The 17,483-nt window shown below is 42.3% G+C and overlaps 1 protein-coding gene across 1 annotated transcript; it reads left to right on the top strand.

Moving 5' to 3' along the window:
- Nucleotides 1–635: 635 nt before the first annotated feature.
- Nucleotides 636–17,473, top strand: hmgxb3 (HMG box domain containing 3). Its single transcript, XM_080416089.1, has 21 exons — nucleotides 636–826; nucleotides 1,475–1,646; nucleotides 2,264–2,438; nucleotides 2,947–3,390; nucleotides 4,206–4,313; nucleotides 4,401–4,535; nucleotides 5,181–5,380; nucleotides 5,526–5,611; nucleotides 5,950–5,997; nucleotides 6,266–6,321; nucleotides 7,041–7,139; nucleotides 8,088–8,219; nucleotides 8,702–9,000; nucleotides 9,481–9,608; nucleotides 9,932–10,063; nucleotides 10,506–10,690; nucleotides 11,211–11,436; nucleotides 11,562–11,695; nucleotides 12,480–12,599; nucleotides 14,028–14,237; nucleotides 15,079–17,473. Exons 2-21 carry the CDS (start codon nucleotides 1,495–1,497, stop codon nucleotides 15,631–15,633), a joined length of 3,624 nt encoding a protein of 1,207 aa, XP_080272215.1. The 5' UTR covers nucleotides 636–826; nucleotides 1,475–1,494; the 3' UTR covers nucleotides 15,634–17,473.
- Nucleotides 17,474–17,483: the final 10 nt, after the last annotated feature.

Here is a 17,483-nt window from a genome sequence, read left to right as displayed (position 1 = left end):
CTCACAACATCTGGCAACAATGCTCTGGACTTGATTTGTAACCCTGGATGCATTTCTCTGTTGATTCAGTTAAATAACATATCTAAAAAAAAACTCATATTTTATGTAATAGTAAAGAAACATTCATTTATGTGATAAACTGAACTCAAATCAGCATTAGTTTGATGTGATAAAAGTGAACCTAGCTCTGGTCCATAGCGGTACTCCACTGCGCCCCCTACAGATCTTGTCAATATAAAAATTCCATTGACCAGATCTGTAGGGAGCGCAGTGGAGCAACTAAAACATTTTTCCATGGGGTGAAATATTTTCTTTTCTGGCCAAAGTGTATTTTAGACGTGAGGTGGGGGGCTCCGAGTGTTCCCACTAAGGAGAGTAGGCTTCAACATCTTAAAGCCGTGCTACCGTAGGTGTGCGGGCAACGGCTGAAAAGTAACATGGCGTTAAGGAGAACTCCTTGTAACGCTATGGACGAGAGCTAAAGTGTGAACCCAGATCAGCTACAAAACAAAACAAGCTTCGGACGTATGTATGTATGGTGGTGCGTTCCACGTGTCAAAAACGTCTTCGGTGATTGGCCCGTGTTTGTTTATTCCAAGCCTTGATTGGCGGAAGACGACAGCAACCAAGGCGCCATGTTAACCCACAGCAGGGCGAGGAGAGCCAAAGATGTTCCTCAGGACGTTTATGATCAACCACACATTAACCCACTTATAACCGGAATGATATAAAAAACCTCCACATTCCTGCCATCGGACACGATGCAACACACCGGTGTGGTCTGAGGGTCGTTTAGATCAGTCCGCTGAGGGTCGGGGCATCAGAGGTAACCTTTCAATAACACGACATCTCATTGGACGATGTCTAGAAGGGAAAAAAAAAAGAAAAGAACAGATCTACAAGCTAATAAGGCGGCTTAACGCGTTGGTACTTCATAGCTTGTAGATCTGTTCTTTTGGTCAAGCGAGTTGAAGCGACACTCCTGCGATGGATGAGCTCAACATTATGCAGACAGTGTAAACAGTAAACACCAACTGTTTACTGTACATATTTGTACTATATGATGTTTTTGCACATTATTGTATAGTATTGTTTTACTTTGAATTGAATACACATAGACCCCAGTGGAAACGAGCCATATTACTTTTCTTTCTTGGGTTTACTTTAATCCTATTTAGCATCCTTTTGTATAGAACTGTACCTCTGTGCTTTTTTTTTGCAAACTGTTAATCAAGTAATCAATCAATCAATCAAAATTGAATGAACAAAACGTTCCAGTTTCCACATGTTATATGTTGATCTTTGTTATAGTTCTATATTTGTAGAGATTGGTTGAAGTGTCCTGTTATTGTTATAATATTAATTTGTCCCTCTATCTGTTGACATCAGTTTCCGTGATTGTGAATACATAAATGCATATACACATATAGGCCTACATACACATCCCCCCAAAAAGTACTTTTTATTTTTGCAGCTGGCCTCAGATCTGCAGCCATGGAGACCATGGAGACCATGGATGCTGTGGAGGTGTTGGAGGATGTAGAGGTGGAGAGCTGCTATACCCTCATGGAGGTTAACGTTGACACCCCCAAGAAGAGAAAGGCCAAAGCTCAGGAGGAGAATGTGATCAAACCTAAGAAGCCCAGGTAATCTATGTATATGTGGCCTATCAACGAATCCTAAAACCACACCCTATTAAACTTAAACATAAAACAAAAAATTGTGTTTTTAACCTGGGCCCTATTTTATTTTTAGGACATTTGGACTACAAATGAAGGATTGGTGTACAAATGATTGGAATAGGTCCATTCGTTTGACTCGATAATTTTTACACCCACCCTTCATTTGTGATTCATATGATCTAAAAATAGGGCCCAGCCGCCAGGTAAAAAAAACAAGACCAACGACACATAATTCCACTTTAAACCACTGAAATATCTCACACAATAGCCTTCTGAAACAAGCCACAAGGACTCTGTAAATCAGTGGTTCTCAAACGACGCGTTGTGAGCTTGTAGAAAAAAATCTTGGAAAAGTTTGGAATATTGTTAAAACATTTTAACAACACAAATCTTGTATCGGGTCCCTGGTAGAAAATATTTTAAGATGGGGGTCCACGGCCAAATACATTAATTTGGGTGTCCTTGACATGAAAACGTTTGAGAACCACTGCTGTAAATAACAGGCTCCAATCTTTTTCTCTATCTCTTGTAATAGTATTTAACAACTGACTGGCTCACTGATGATTCTGATCTCTTTGTAGGTCAGCCTATTTGCTGTACTACTTTGATGTTCACCAGATTATGCAGAAGGATTGCCCTAATCTGCCACAGTCGGAGATCAACAAGTGCATAAGTGAGAGATGGAAGCGGCTCAATGTAGCTGAGAAAGCCTACTATTTGGAGAAAGCTAAACTGGAGAAGATGGGGATGTGCACAGTAAGGTCACAATGTAACGGTGTTTCCCCTACCATTGCCCCCTCCCCCTTTTTACATTATTTTATTTTAGTACCTAAAGACACTTTTTACATAGAGCAGGTCCAGACCATACTCTTTCAATAAAGAAACAAAATGTTATTTATGTTATTTATCTAATGTATGTGCTTTCAGGCCAGTGAATTGTCAGCCAGTGCTGTATTCAGTTTAATATGGGAATCCATTAGAATCTTCCCAAGACTGTCAAAAACAAAAATGTACATTCTGTAACTATTCCTGAAATAACTATATACAGCACAGTAGTGTTTAGATGTAGCCATAGATGATATGAGTATAGGACGTAGGATAGCTCGACTGTACTTGTGGAGTTAGTAGCATAGTTTGTACAAGTGAGACTGTAATACTGTAGGTTTGTTTATGTAACGTTTGTAAACATTGGAGCAAAACCCTCTTTTATACATTCAAAACAATCACAGATCTTTTAATCTCACCATCTGTGTATCTCCCTCAGTCTTCCCTGGCACCCTCGCAGCATGTGCCAGGCTTCCGTAAGATCTTCCCCAGGGCCAATTATGTCCTCCAGGCCGAGGGCACTCAGCCGGAGGCTATGGGTTCCCCAGAGGACAGAGGCCAACCTCAGGAGAGCCAGTACTCCACGCTGGCCCTGGGCAGTGAGGTGGAACAGTGCATTGCCGTCGAGGGCCTAGCGGAGGCAATGGCCACAATGTCTCATCCTGCTTCATCCACGGCCTCTGCCACCATAATGGTGCCCACAGTTTCCCAGAGCTCAGACGGCGTTACGGCAGATGGACTGCTACTGAAAGGAAGTGAGTCGAGGGTAGTCGGCGGCAGTTATGGCGTTGTTGCCATGGCGTCTGAGGTGGGGTCTGGGGGACGGCCGATGGTGCAACGGATGCAAGGAGAAACTACACAGTTGGTCATCATACCCACCCAGGTGAGACTAGAACTTTGAATCATTCATTCATTCAGTGATTGTTTTACTGTAATTCTTAATTGCAAATCATACTTTAAAAAAAAAAAACTTTCTGCTGCTGTGAGGCAATTGCGTGAGCCGTCACAAAGCCACCACAGAGAAGTGTTTTTTTCCTCTCAAGCTATCAAAGAACAAGACACTTACTGTTACCCCCTAACCGCTCCCCAGGCACTGTAATTGCTACCACCTACTGCTCCTAATGGTTTCAGAATCAGAATCAGAATCAGTTTTATTGTCACATCACAGGTTTACAAGGTAAAGAAGTGGGTGAAATTCGTTTTTGTACATCGTTCCCATCGCAACGTTAATTTCCATAGAAAGAAGAGGGGGGGGGGAAGAAGAGGGGTGGGGGGCAAGTGGGAAGGAGATCAAAACAAGAGAGCAACAGAAGGCCAGACAAGTTATCTACATATTTACAAAGTACCTGAGATAATAAAAAACTAAGGTGCCTGAGCATAGCAGCAATGTATGTATACTGTGCATGTTATACTTATACTGTGCATGATATACATATGGACGTTAAGGTGCTTAGAGAAAAAAGAGCACAATAAAAAAGACTAAAAAAAAGTCAGTGTTTGGATGGGTAATTGCAGAGGATGTGCATATGTGCTGTGACAATAAACCCCCAAAGCCACTTTAGGGAACAACATTTATATTTTATGTATTTATTTTTTAGACATTGTTGGCACAATCGGGTGAAGTCTGCCACTAACCACCACCACTGTATGAGCATGCGACAAATAAAAGCATTGAATCTTGATTTCAACACTTTACAGAATCTGCTGGAGTTCAAGTCTCTGTCGGGTGATGTTGGGCCAGTGATGATGGCCTCTGTAGGCAGTAGCACCGCTGTAGAACAGAGCATCACATCTTCATACAAAATGGTAGACATCACATCACTCGACACGCTGGGTAATTAAGAATGACGCTAAGAAAAACAGAATTCAACCTTTTTATAAATTTTCTTGCAGGACGTAAGGACCTATACCAGGCGAGGTCGGGGGAGGTGTCTGGCACCGGGTTGTTCATTTGTTTATGTGACCCGCCACAAACCACTGACATGCCCTGAATGCGGGAACCATCTGGGTGGGAAATGGGTGCCTGGTGTAAGTGACCAACATTTTCTAACTTTCAACAAGCTGACTTGCTTAAACACAATGACTGTACAATGACAATGTACTGTGGGATTCACAGCGGTGGAAAGTAACTAAGTACATTTACTTAAGTACTGTACTTAAGTACAATTGTGGGGTATTTGTACTTTACTATTTCCAATTTCCAATACTTTTACTTCTACTCCACTACATCTCAGAGGCAAATATTGTACTTTTACTGCACTACAATTATTTGAAAACTTTAGTTACTTTTCAGATATAAATTATGATATTACGAAACATACATTAACCGAACCTCTAGTTTTATACATAGGCGATCTACAAGCTCACAACGCGTCGCGCTGCGACGCGTTGTGAGCTTGTAGATCGGCTATTTTCAAATATTTTAGTGCTTTTGGTACTTTAACTACATTTTGATGCCAATACTTTTGTACTTTTACTCAAGTAAATTTGGAATTCTGGACTATTAACTGAGTATTTCTATATTGCAGTATTGGTACTTTTACTTAAGTAAAGAATTTGAGTACTTTTTCCACCACTGGGGATTCATTGTGTGTGTGTGTGTGTGTGTGTGTGTGTGTGTGTGTGTGCGTGTGCGTGTGCATGTGTGATACATGCATGTAATTTATATATCAGGCTAAGAAGGCTCAAGCCGCCTCCAAGCAGCCAGATGAAACCCCCTCTAGTGACAGCTGTCAATCAACAAAGGAGAGGAATGTAGCTGCCAGTAAAGCTACAAATAACATCAGTGTTGACAGAAAAGAGATGCGAAGCCCACAGGCGAAGAAACAGCGCGTAGTTGCAGCAGGGATACCAACAGAGGGCAGCAGAACCAAGTAAATCATAACTGCACTGACTTTCCTGCAAATGCTGCCTTGCCTCAGTAGTGGAATGATTTTCTATGTTTCAGCAGCAGTAATGTTTGGCAGATATTCCTATAGTTAATTCCTCATAGAGTTTAACATTTTGCTTTCTTTGTAGAACATTAAAACCCCCTGCAAAAGGTGCAGTCAGCAATGTGCCTAAGAAACCGGTACGACCCATCCTCCCAGCATGCGGCTGCACAGGTGAGGCACAACAATCGGCACCTAATAATAGGGGTGCAACAGTTAATCGATTAAATCTGTCTATTCTATAATGACAACATGTCTCATCGCCAGGCGTTGTGAGCTTGTAGATCTGCTGTTTTCACTATTTGCTTGACACTGTTGCGTGGCTATGTATAAAATAATGCTTCGTTGATAATTTGATTAATCAAAAAAGTAATCGATAGAATAATCGGTAAGTAAATTATTGATAGTTGCAGCCCTACATAATAATAATAATAATAATACATCATGAACACACTGCACGTCTCTGCTGTTCTGTGAACCTGAATGATGCTGGTCTTTATTTGTCTCGTCAGGCCGTGCTGTGTTTATCGTCCCAATTGACAACAACAGATCTAATCCAGGTAATTTCCACTGTATGTCCTGGGTCTCTTGTATCTTTAAGTGAATTCAACAGTTAGATTTTGTCTGTAATTTAATTTATGTTTTGGATACAGTGATCTCTTGATATTTAGATCCACCAAGTGTTATTGAGCGTGCAGAAGTTGTATAATAAATCACATGGGAAGTAACCACAGTTTGTTTCGATTATATAGAGGAAGGGAAACGTTTCTGGGCTTTCTGTACTTTGTGAGGTTGATGTGGGTTTTGTTTTTCAAACCATAATCTCAGGTGGTCTCAAAGCCAATACATTGAAACAACTCGGCCAGACAACCACAGCCAAACAGGTGAAAGTTAAATGCATGTGTGTGTGTGTGTGTGTGTGTGTGTGTGTGTACACACACACACACACACACACACACACACACACACACACACACACACACACACACACACACACACACACACACACACACACACACACACACAATCACACAATGAGTGATCAATATATGCTTTGTCTGTCTTTCTCACTCTGCTTCTACAAGTGCTAGTGTCAGGGGCTATCACAACCGAGTTTGGTGTGCGCTCCTCTCTTGCACTGCGCATTGTGTTTTTCTAGTAGTTTTTAGATAAACATATTAAAAAAAAACATTAAAAACATTATAAAAAATATTCTCATCTTTTCAGCACAATGTGCAGAGTCTCACTACTCTTCACAGTTCTTTGTAACCAAGACAAGTCATGTTTAGTGGTAGCACTGGCAGCTCAAAAAGACACTTTCCATGTGGACACAGCTCCTGTTTGCCAAGACCTTTCTGAAGCGTCTGCACTTGTAGTGATGTGTCTCAGTGTCCATTTATTTCATTTTTATCTCATTCTTATCCCTCTACTCTTACCTGTGCTGTGCATGTCCTGTGTTTCACTCTTACTGCTTCGACTATAGCCTGATCGATATACAGTGTACCCAGAAATCTGACATCAGTCAGGCTCTAGTTGCTGCTCCGACACCTGAGTTTCGGCACAGGGATCAATAAATGTTAACTTATTTTCCATTATTCCACAGAACTCCCATTTTCTAGATGGAAACATTGCTTCACTGCTTGATAAAAGAGTGAATATCCTGCCAGTCATTCCTTTCAAACAGAACACAATCTCCAGCTTTGTCAGTATACCCTTATTATTCTTATGATCATTATTATCTGAATTTTGTGTTTTATTTACCCATTCCTGTAGGACTGACTGATGTGGACAAATATCACAATCTTTTTGACTAAATACCTCTATCAATTCTGTGACGATAATATAGATAAATTAATAAAATGTTTCACTTTTCAAAAATAGCAAAAAAAAAAGCCAATCTACAAATTCACTGCACGTCGCGATGTGTTCTGAATTTGTAGATCTGCTATTTTCGCTATTCTTGAAGATTTTTGCCAATTCTTGAAAATATAAAATGAGGCTTAAAGTTGCACTATGTAACTTTTATTTTAATGATTTAAATGTCATTTTGTCCAATCTGTATGGTAGAGTACCGTATGTTAATACAATATAACTTTTACAATTGGGATGGTTGTATTTAGTCTCCCTGGTCTTCTATTGAGACATTCATATAGGACCACAATGGAAACAAGTCCCCAGGACTTTTTTGTGTTATCCTTTTAGCCCAAATGTATGACTGTACCCCGTGCTGTTTGCATTTCTGTCTAATAAAGTATTCAACCAATCAATCAATCAATTTAGATCGTGTCAAAGGTCATATCTCACCTAGACACAGGATCTGACACAAATTTTGACCTAATGGTCAAGATCCAATTTATCCCAATCCCAATTTAGCTCTATTAGCTCAATGGTAAAAATGTCCGCACTTGTGCAGGAAGCCGGGTTCAAATCCGGGGTAGAAGAGGAAAGTTACATAGTGCAGCTTTTAAGGGATTAAAACCCGAAAAAGACAACGCTTTTGCCATTTCACAAGATTACAGTACTGTTTATAGTCTCATATCACGATATCGATAACATATTGCCCAGACCTACTTCATTGTTATTATCCCTTTCAGACATGTTCAGGTCTCTTAATGTCCTTATAAGTTTCTATCTTTCTTGTGGCTGTCAGGACCTGGGTCTGTCCACAGCGCGAGGCAGAGGGCGCTGCAAGAACCCGCTTTGTGACTATGTGTACAAGAATAGACATAAGCCTGCAAAATGTCCCAACTGTGGCTGGGAGCTGTCCGGGAAGAACGCCAAGGTACCATCAACACTGAGGATTTTATTTTACTGTGGGGTAGATCCGATCTTTAGGCTAAGAGTTTGATATTTCTGCGCAGGATCCACTCGGTCTTTCCCTTCCAATTCTGTGATTAGTTTTTCCAATTGTGTCAGTCATGCTTATTAAGTCCACTTTTCATACCATGTTGCCTCCATAAATCTATATTAATTAACTGACAGAGCTTAACTCGTGCGTGTAAATTCTACTACACCGCTTCTATTTTGACAACTATGAAGTAACAAAGGACTTCACTAATTGACTTGACTTCTCTGTCAGCTACAGTACATGGAAAAAAATACTCAACTTTCAGTTTACCAGTCAAAGCGGAGACATGATCACTGTATTATTTAGGGTTGGGCTGAGCTAGCCCTGATAAGTCTTGTTTTTTCAGTTGACCTACGTTTTGTTTGTGGTTTCTAGTGCTAAAATGTATTATTGTTATCATTTTACCCGATCCACAGTCTGTGGACCCATACAAGGCCATAAGTCTAGCCCAGAAGGAGCTCCAACGGCAGTCCACTGTGCAGCTGCTACGCCGTGTACTGCAGATCCCTGAGACCGAGACAGAGCTCCAGGAGACACTGACGCTCATCCAGGAGCTGAACAGCCCCCAGGTGGTGTTGACCCAGTCAGGAGATCAGGATCAGGGAGAGCTGGTGGAGACGGAGACGCTGATCCAGTCCAGCTGGCCACGGTTCTACGAGTCAGCAGCCACTCAATGTGGCCTCTGTCATTATCCTCTGTTCAAAGGCGGTCAGAGGTGAGAGATGTTTATTATGAACGTAGTAACTTAAATAGTAACGTGTTGACAGTTTATTATACATTTTCATGAATTACCCTCCTCTGTGTTTATTACTTCAAGAGAGAGGAGTGTAATTATTGTTTATGAAGCTAGTAGTGGTAACCTGTTGGTTCTGTGCTCTGACAGTTAGCCTCTCTTGTCCTGTTTATACATTTTCCTACATTACCCTCCTCTCTCTTCATTACTTAACCACCTGAACCCTAGCGTCCCTATTCTGGGCATGTCATAAAACAAGATTCAGTGAAAATGGGCAAACATTCAACAAAAATTGTTGATCTCCAAGCTCACAATATGTCGCACGGTTATTTTCTGCAAAGAGGTTTTGTGTAGAGGGGAGAAGAAAGTATAGACCCAGGTCAACAAAGAATATAGGGATGGTCTCTGCTTCCCTAATATGTCTATGCTCTATTTTGTGTGTACTCTGACTGTGTGTCCTAGTACTGTTGCTGGTCAGGAGGACTGCTGGTTGCTTACTGAGACCCTGATCCAGACGGCATCTCTCCAGCTCAAAGTTTGCCCCAACACTCAGTGTCTGGCCCTCCACAGCTTCACTGACTTACACCCAGGTAAACTACACTGACCATATTCATGCTTTAGAGGTATCACAATTCTCCAAAATCCATGATTTGATTTTTAACACTATCGAAATAAAACACAATTCCAAGTAAGTAGTATTTCTGCCATCTAGTGGCTCTTCTTTTAAGTTGATTTTAAAGTCACGACACAATTAGATTTTCGCCTCATTTCAGTCACATTTTCGTGGCACCCCTAAAATTCTTATACATGTGCACTGTCTGAATTAAATTTGAAGAATTTTGATACCAACTTGATATTGGAAGTTTGACCTTGAATACGCTCGCCCCCTCCCACTCCTCATTTGTACCTGCAGGTTTGTTCAACATTGGGAACAGGCTGTTGGTGAGTGTGGACCTGCTTCTAAAGATCCGGGCCCAGATCAAGCTTGGCCATCATCCCTCCCAGGCTGTCAGAACCCTCCTAGACCATGTCCCTAATCACCCTGGTAAACACGCTTGAAGTTCATACTAACTGGATTGGATCTTCCTTTTGTCTTAGGGACCTTCCTTATATTACACATTAGGAGCAGGTTTTTTTTTCTTCACCCAAAAAAAATCCGCAGCGATAAAGTGATGCAATGTTTTCATTTTTTAAACAAGGTAGATTTTTTTTTCTCACCGTGATTAAAAGCATCAGCCTGTATGAATGAGCCATCACCTATATGAATAGTCTGATGTGAAATATTCAGCGACACATTTTCAGATTGTTTATTTGCCATGCTTCCCGGTGTGTAAATAGAAATACCTTTTAGTTTGAGGAATGATCTTTTTAAACATTATCCATTTAACCCCCCCCCCCCCCCTCCTCTCTTGTCTCTCTCTCTCTCGCTGTATGCGTCTGTCTGTGTTGTCCCTCTGCTACCCCCCACCCCCCCCAAACGGCATCAGTCCATGTTCTGAGCACAGATGAGTCATCTCGTATTAATGAGCTCCTGCTGAATGGCTACTGGGCCTTTGAGTGTCTTACAGTACGAGATTACAACGATATGATCTGTGGCCTGTGCGGCATCGCGCCCAAGCTGGAGATCGCTCGCCGCTACACGCAGGACGCTCTGGAGCTCAGGAACGTGGAGGTGAGAGAGACCAATACATGGATGAGTGTGTTGGACGACCTAAGTTCTAATGGATCCAAACAATTTCCACTCACGCTAGCCGAAACGCGTAAGCGTTCATTTTATTGGTGTGCCAATAAAAAAGGTGGAAATGTGAGTAATTTGTCCTCCATTCAATTGAAATTTTTGGATGCGCTACCCTTTTGGATTTTTTTTTAATTCCTTTTTTTGATATCTATACTGGACTTTGGGTCTAGCACTCCACTGAGAAAACCCATTGTTGATGCGCAACCTCTTTTTCTTATTTAATTTCCACTCACGTTTTTGAAAAATAGCAGATCTACAAGCGTCACAGTGTGACAGGTTTGCAATCTTGTACATCGGCTATTTTAGCTACTCTTACACGACGCTGTCATACAGCAAAGTGTAAAATAGGGCATTCATTTATAGATAATTTTTTTTAATGATATGATATAAAATATGGACATAGGTTTCTGCCTGACAGCATCCTTACAGTATACTTATACTGTACATGCTCTAGTTTACCTGGCCCGAGTATTCAGCCTCGGACGAGGTGCACGTGGATGACTTCTGGCTGACCATGGAGAGCGAGGCCATTGAGCAGGCGGCGTTCCCCTCAGACATCCCCATCACGCGGGTGGATGCCTCCATCATTGCCCCCTTCATCCCCCCACTCATGAGGAGCCCCACGGTCATCAACACGGAGAAGGACAAGGTCACCTCCCACACTCAGGAGGAGCCCTCAGGTATTGTGTGTGTGTGTGTGTGTGTGTGTGTGTGTGTGCAGAGCACTGATGAAGGCCATTTAGCCTAGCATGTATTGCATTCTTAAATTCAGCGGCGCTACAGAACATGTGTGTGTGCATTTCAGGAGACCCATCGATGTTGGTGCGTCTCATCCATGAGGGCCACCTGAGACCAGAGAAGATTGAAGAACATAGCGAGATGGAGCTCAGAACCATGCTGAACAGCTGTGGACTGACCACTGCACCGGACTCCAGCAAGGTGAGTTGTGTGTGTGCACGCCATTATTTCACTTGTATCGCCATCATGCAGCTGATGTGCCCCTATTTCATTTTTTACCATTTTCAACCTGGTGTCCCACATTTGGTTAAATAAAATAAAGTTAAGCTCATGCCTCATGTGTTTCTTTTGTATCTATCAGAAGGTTATTTGTGTATTTAAAAAAAAAGTGCTTTAACACATTAAATGCCAATCGCGTAGATCTACGCGAACCTATTTAAAGCCGCAGCGTGCCAATCGCGTAGATCTACGCGAACCGCCGGTTCGCGTAGATCCCCCCCCCAGGTGCACTTTCGGAATTTTTTGATCCATTTCCGGTTCCGGTTTGAAGACCGGAAACAGAATTATTTGGGTTCCGGTTTTGCCGATCACGTCGGCCCTCGTTCTACAGACGAAACTGAAACTCAATTCTCTTCCTGTAGTTTTTTCTCCTCGCATATCACTGTTTAACGTAATCCGCTCTAACTACAATCATGGAGCTCCGTTTGACATGTGGTTTTCACTGGTAGATTCAGTGAGATCTCGCGGATGTAAACAGACAGTGCACGGCTCAATCTTAAGGATTTTAACAAGATCTATGGCGACGTGAAAAAAACAACAATAACACGTTGGCACTGGTGAGTACATTATGAGATTAATGTCTGGCATGGAATGTGTTAAAGACAAATGTTCTCAAATAGAAACTTTCACTTTGAAGTATAAATCAGGCTTTGCTCTTCTCCTCTTCTGTCTAAGAGCCTGACTGATCTCTCTTTCTGTCTGTTAGATGGAGCTGCTGAACACACTGATCTCCCTTTACGCACGTGTTCAGAATGGTCTCTCCACTGCCCCGCAGCCTCCTCAAAACCTCACTGCTGGCAAGCTGTCCAAGTTCTGCCCCCATAAGGTAAAATCACCACCGGAGCACCACACCCAGGTCTCAGCTGTACAGTTAGATTCAATCATACCACAACTAATGATTACTGTAAGCACTTGAACCCCATATGGGGGGGGTGGGGGGGGTTCTGTTTTTGTGGGGAAAGCTTTCGAGGAAAATAGTCGATCAACAAGCTCGCAACGCCTTGTCAATCTGCTAAAGCTTTCCCCACAATACGGATGCTGGGGTTTAACACATTGAGTGCCAGGGTATTTTTAAAACAGGGTACAGTCGGTGCCTGGATTTTTAACCATTTTTGAACCTTTTTCAAGTAGTCACAAAATATTTTCAGTGATCACCGTCCTCAAGGTGATCCCCTCATTACACACATAGAGGTCTCGTACAATCGGGGGGAAAAAATGTAAAACATTAGGTAATCCGTTCCATAGTTGCAGCCAGTTGAAAATAGTCGAAAATACATATTTTAGAAAAAAAGTACACAGGAGCCGAGATACAGGCTTTTGAAGTCATAAGTTAACCAGGAAGTGGATTGGAGTCTAAATCTTCGAAAAATGATATCTCCTGGTGCTGAGAAGAAAAAAGATTTTTTTTTTTTTAATTTAAAAAAAAAAAAAAATCCCAAAAACGGTCATAACCGTTTTTGGCACACAACGCATGGCTTCTCAAAAACGGTCCGGACCGTTTTTGGCACTCAAAGTGGTTAATAATTATTTCCACTAGAGCCCAACCAATGTCAGATTTTTGGGTCCATCAATGCGGATCCTGATTCCTAGACCACCACATGTCTTGACCAGTGTTGGGTAACGTTACTTTTAAAAGTAACTGTACGTTATAGGATTACTGCCGTTAAAAAGTATTCTGTTAAGTTACAGGATTACCTTCTGAGAAAAGTAACTTGTTACATTACTTTTGCGTTACCGACGTTTAAAAAGGGGGGAATTACATGCGCAATATCCCCTTTACAGCTCATTACGATTAAGTTTGGTAAATATGAAATCAAGTGTGCAGCCTACCGGAGTGACCAGTGTTGTGGAGCTGTGCTGGGCTTCACCAAGGCTAATTTGCATTGACGTGTCATGAGTAACCAAGTCCTCTAATTGCAAAACTTACTTAGTGTTGGGGGTTACCCCCAACACTGGGCTTGACCAATATTTTGTCAAAAAGTGCAATTAATAATAACTTGGATTAAAAAATAAACTCTTGAGCTGAACTTTATTTTATTTAACCACTAACAAAAAAATAGCCAATGTACAAGCTCACAACACGTGAATTCATCATCTCCTTCCCACTGTCCCTCTAAGCTATGGGACACATCCATTGTGCCGCAAGCTGTCCGTCCGGCGTATGGGATCCATAGCCAAGTAGTAGTCATTGCTGTAAATGCTATTAACCTTTTCACCCCATGAGGCTTGTGCATTCTTGTCCGTATGTGTTCAGGTCCTGTGTGGCTCTAAATACATGGTGAGGGGAGAGACCGCCCGAGACCACGTTGACCTGCTGATGTCCTCTCGGTACTGGCCCCCGGTCTACGTCGCGGACGCCGCTCGTAAGGTGGCGCTGTGCACGGACATGCAGTACCCAGAAGTGGCAACACAGATGTGGGGCAGGAACCAAGGCTGCTTCTCAGACCCCTTAGAGCAGCCAGAGGTGGGCAGAAAGCACACACAACAGGATTAATAAGCTGCAATATCAGTTGTGGAGTTAAACTAAACGGGCTGTAATAACGGTGTGGCTTCCGTGAGCAATTTGTAGCTATGTTTAGCAAGTTACTAGGTGTGCAGTTTGTGGATGGAGCGCTTTTGTTGTGCGAAAGTGAACTTGGCAGTGTGAGATGAGCTTTGATTAGCGTAGCAGTGACAGCTGCTAACATGCTAATGTGAGCTTTAGCATACATCTTAAAATGTAAGTAGAATACATTTCTTCAGTCTTACTGTAGTAGTGGAAGAATTGCTTTCCTTCATGCTTATCGGGCTACAGTGATTAGCGTATATCTTGAACAATGCCTACACATAACCAATGATGTGCTAATATGTTACCGTAAGCGTTGTGTGGTAATGTAGCTGGGCTGTGATTGGTCAGTGTCAAGTGAGCGCTAAAATGTTTGAACCGTGATTGGTGTAGCAGCATTAGCTGAGCCGTGTAGTTTGCTATGAGTGATCTACTAGTGTGGAGACTGATTGGTGTATCAGCGTCTGCTGAGCAGTGTCGTTCACTGTGATTGGTCTATTTCTCTAGAGACGCACACGTACATACTTACAGAGGACATACAGACCAACACTGTTCTGGATGGCTGGCCCCTTTGGGGCCACGCTGTAAACATGAAAGAGATGAATTCATTCTGTTGTGTAATTAAACTCTTGTGGGCCACGAATTAAACTGTCCTTGACATTTGGGAGCACAATCTACCATTTACCTCTTTGGCATTGGGATTCAGTTGAAGCTTTGTATCTTATCCCTTCTGTTTATCTGTCTCGGTCTGTCTCTTCAGTTTGTGTCATGTGCCGAGCTGCAGGACCAGCCTTACGGAGGACACCTGTCCTCCCCGGAGGAGAACCAGAACCAGCAGCTCCACCCCGTCACCAAGTCCTCCTCCCGCTGGCTAGTGCACCCCGCCGGGCCGCCCGAGGCCCAGGAGCCACCGCCCGCCTTGGAGCACCACTCCATGGGACTGTGTAAGGAACTGGAGCCCTACGCCGGCCTGGTGGCCGATTTGGAGAAAGAAGAGGAAGAGAGGTCAGAGGGCACTTCCTCGTTGACTAACGCACAGCAGCAGCGACCTTTGACCTTCAACAATCCAGCCTATTACTACTTGTATAACCGCCTGTTCGACTTCCTGGGCAGCAGAGACATCGTGAGCCAGCAGATCAGCCAGGTCCTGAAGGCCTGCCAGCCCGGGGAGGTGGTCATCAGGGACGCCCTCTACAGGCTGGGAGTCGCACAGATCAACGCTGAGGAGGAGGAGGACGAAGGCAGTGGGGTTGAAGGAGAGGGGCAGGAGGGAGTGAGATGTAGAGAAACTGTTTATGAAGTGGTGCTCCCCTGAGTCAAGACTCCCTGGCCCTTTTTTATTTGTATTTCTCACTTGTATGAGAGGGAACATAAAGAACAGTTAGGCTTAGAGGAAGATTATATCGTCGCTGCTGGTTGGAAACCTTGTATGTCCAAAACTGTTAGTTTTCAGAAAATGGAAAAGGAACCTGTATTCCAATGGATCCAATATAGTTATTATTTTGTCGCAAGCTTTTGTTAATACTTTTCATTGGTCAATATTTATATAACCCACAGACAGGCTGACCACTTTCACTTACCGTAAAGTATTATTATTTTCCAAAAAATGAGCTTGTAGATCGGCTATTTTTGCTACCATTGTGTGACACTGTAGTGTGACGAAGCAGGGTATTGAAATATGGATATACTGTATGAGGTTTCTGCCCGACAGCAACGATATGTGATGGATTAATTGACACCACAGGGCCTTAGTAATCATGGACAGAATATACAGGTAGGCTACTGAATTCAGTGAACTGTTTGCAAGAAAGACTTATGGTGTCAGATGATCAGAAGAGAGTGGTGGGATCTGTTCATACAAACCTGTTCAAATTGTTTTTCAGAGTTCAGTTGACATTTGAAGTTGATCCGAGGACATTCTGGTGGTATTATTTCAACTAACCTTATTTCTCTCTCTCTCTCTCTCTCTCTCTCTCTCTCTCTCTCTCTGCAATATTTGACGCTGCTTTTTGGACTGTTGTGAGAGGAGAAGTTATTGGATGTCATGAGGATTTCCCATGATTAAAGAATGTACTAAGTTTTCATATCCTGGTAGAGAGTGAAGGGTTAACCACATACCGGTGATCCCTAGCGTCCCTAGTGTATATCGGCTATTTTAAGCGAAGAAATTTGATGTAGAGGGGAAAAAGGGAGGGGTCCAAGTACAGACCCCTGGGGGACCCGGTCAACAGAGTATGTAGGGTTTAAATGGTTAAATACATTGAGGTGAAGTAAAGTTAATGCTGGGAAATAAAAATGACTCTTTGATTTTGACTGAAAGAATGTACACATAGCTTTTTATGTTTGGTAGTTCTAACCACAGTGCAGATGTTAACCAAAACAGACTTATTTAATGACCTACTGTATTTAATGCAAATTTCATATCACCAGAGATGTTCTGCTTTAAGTTGTATGCTCGATTACCTCCTGACTTGTCATTTGTTGGCTTCTGGGCTTATTTATTTATTGCTTCTCTTGCATGTCGGCATGGTACTGTGTCATCATGCGTTGATGGGAATTGTACTCTATGTGGCCTTTTTGGAATACCAGATCTTCACAAATGAAATCATACACGAGGACATTATGCAATCAATGTTTCTTAATCCTATCCATTACTTATCAGCCTATGAAAAATACTGTTGTAGGCTACTTGGCCGTGCTTGACAATATAACTGTCAGAGTAACTGTTAGAAACAATTGTGAGTTTCATGCGCTTGAGGTACTTGGAGGAGATATGAGTTGTTTGTTTTTGAAGAAGAAATGTCTTCCTTGAAGCTTTGAGCTTCTGTGGTATTGTGGGATTCGTACTTCCTACAAAAGGTTAAGAATCGTTGTGCAATCATTTTTTTTTACTGAGGTTGTGGGAATGGAACTGCAGATCGAGCATTGTCTTATAGGAAAAACAGGAACTGAAGAGAGATAGAGGCACCAATATGTCCAGTAAATCGAAGTAAAAGTGTCAAGTTTCATTTCCAAGAAAAATACATTTCCAGTGGCCTGGTGTCTCAACCAGTGTCTCAATGGAACAGCTTGTTCCTGTCAATCATTCTCTCATACTCTCGTCACTGTCCCGCATACATCGAACAGAACACAAAAGTAAACAAAATAAACAACTCTAATGGAACC

Source organism: Gymnoscopelus braueri, assembly GCF_963280865.1.
Source record: "Gymnoscopelus braueri genome assembly, chromosome: 20".
Classification (NCBI taxonomy): domain Eukaryota; kingdom Metazoa; phylum Chordata; class Actinopteri; order Myctophiformes; family Myctophidae; genus Gymnoscopelus; species Gymnoscopelus braueri.
Note: the sequence above shows the minus strand (reverse complement) of the source record. Positions and strands in the feature narration are given on the sequence as shown.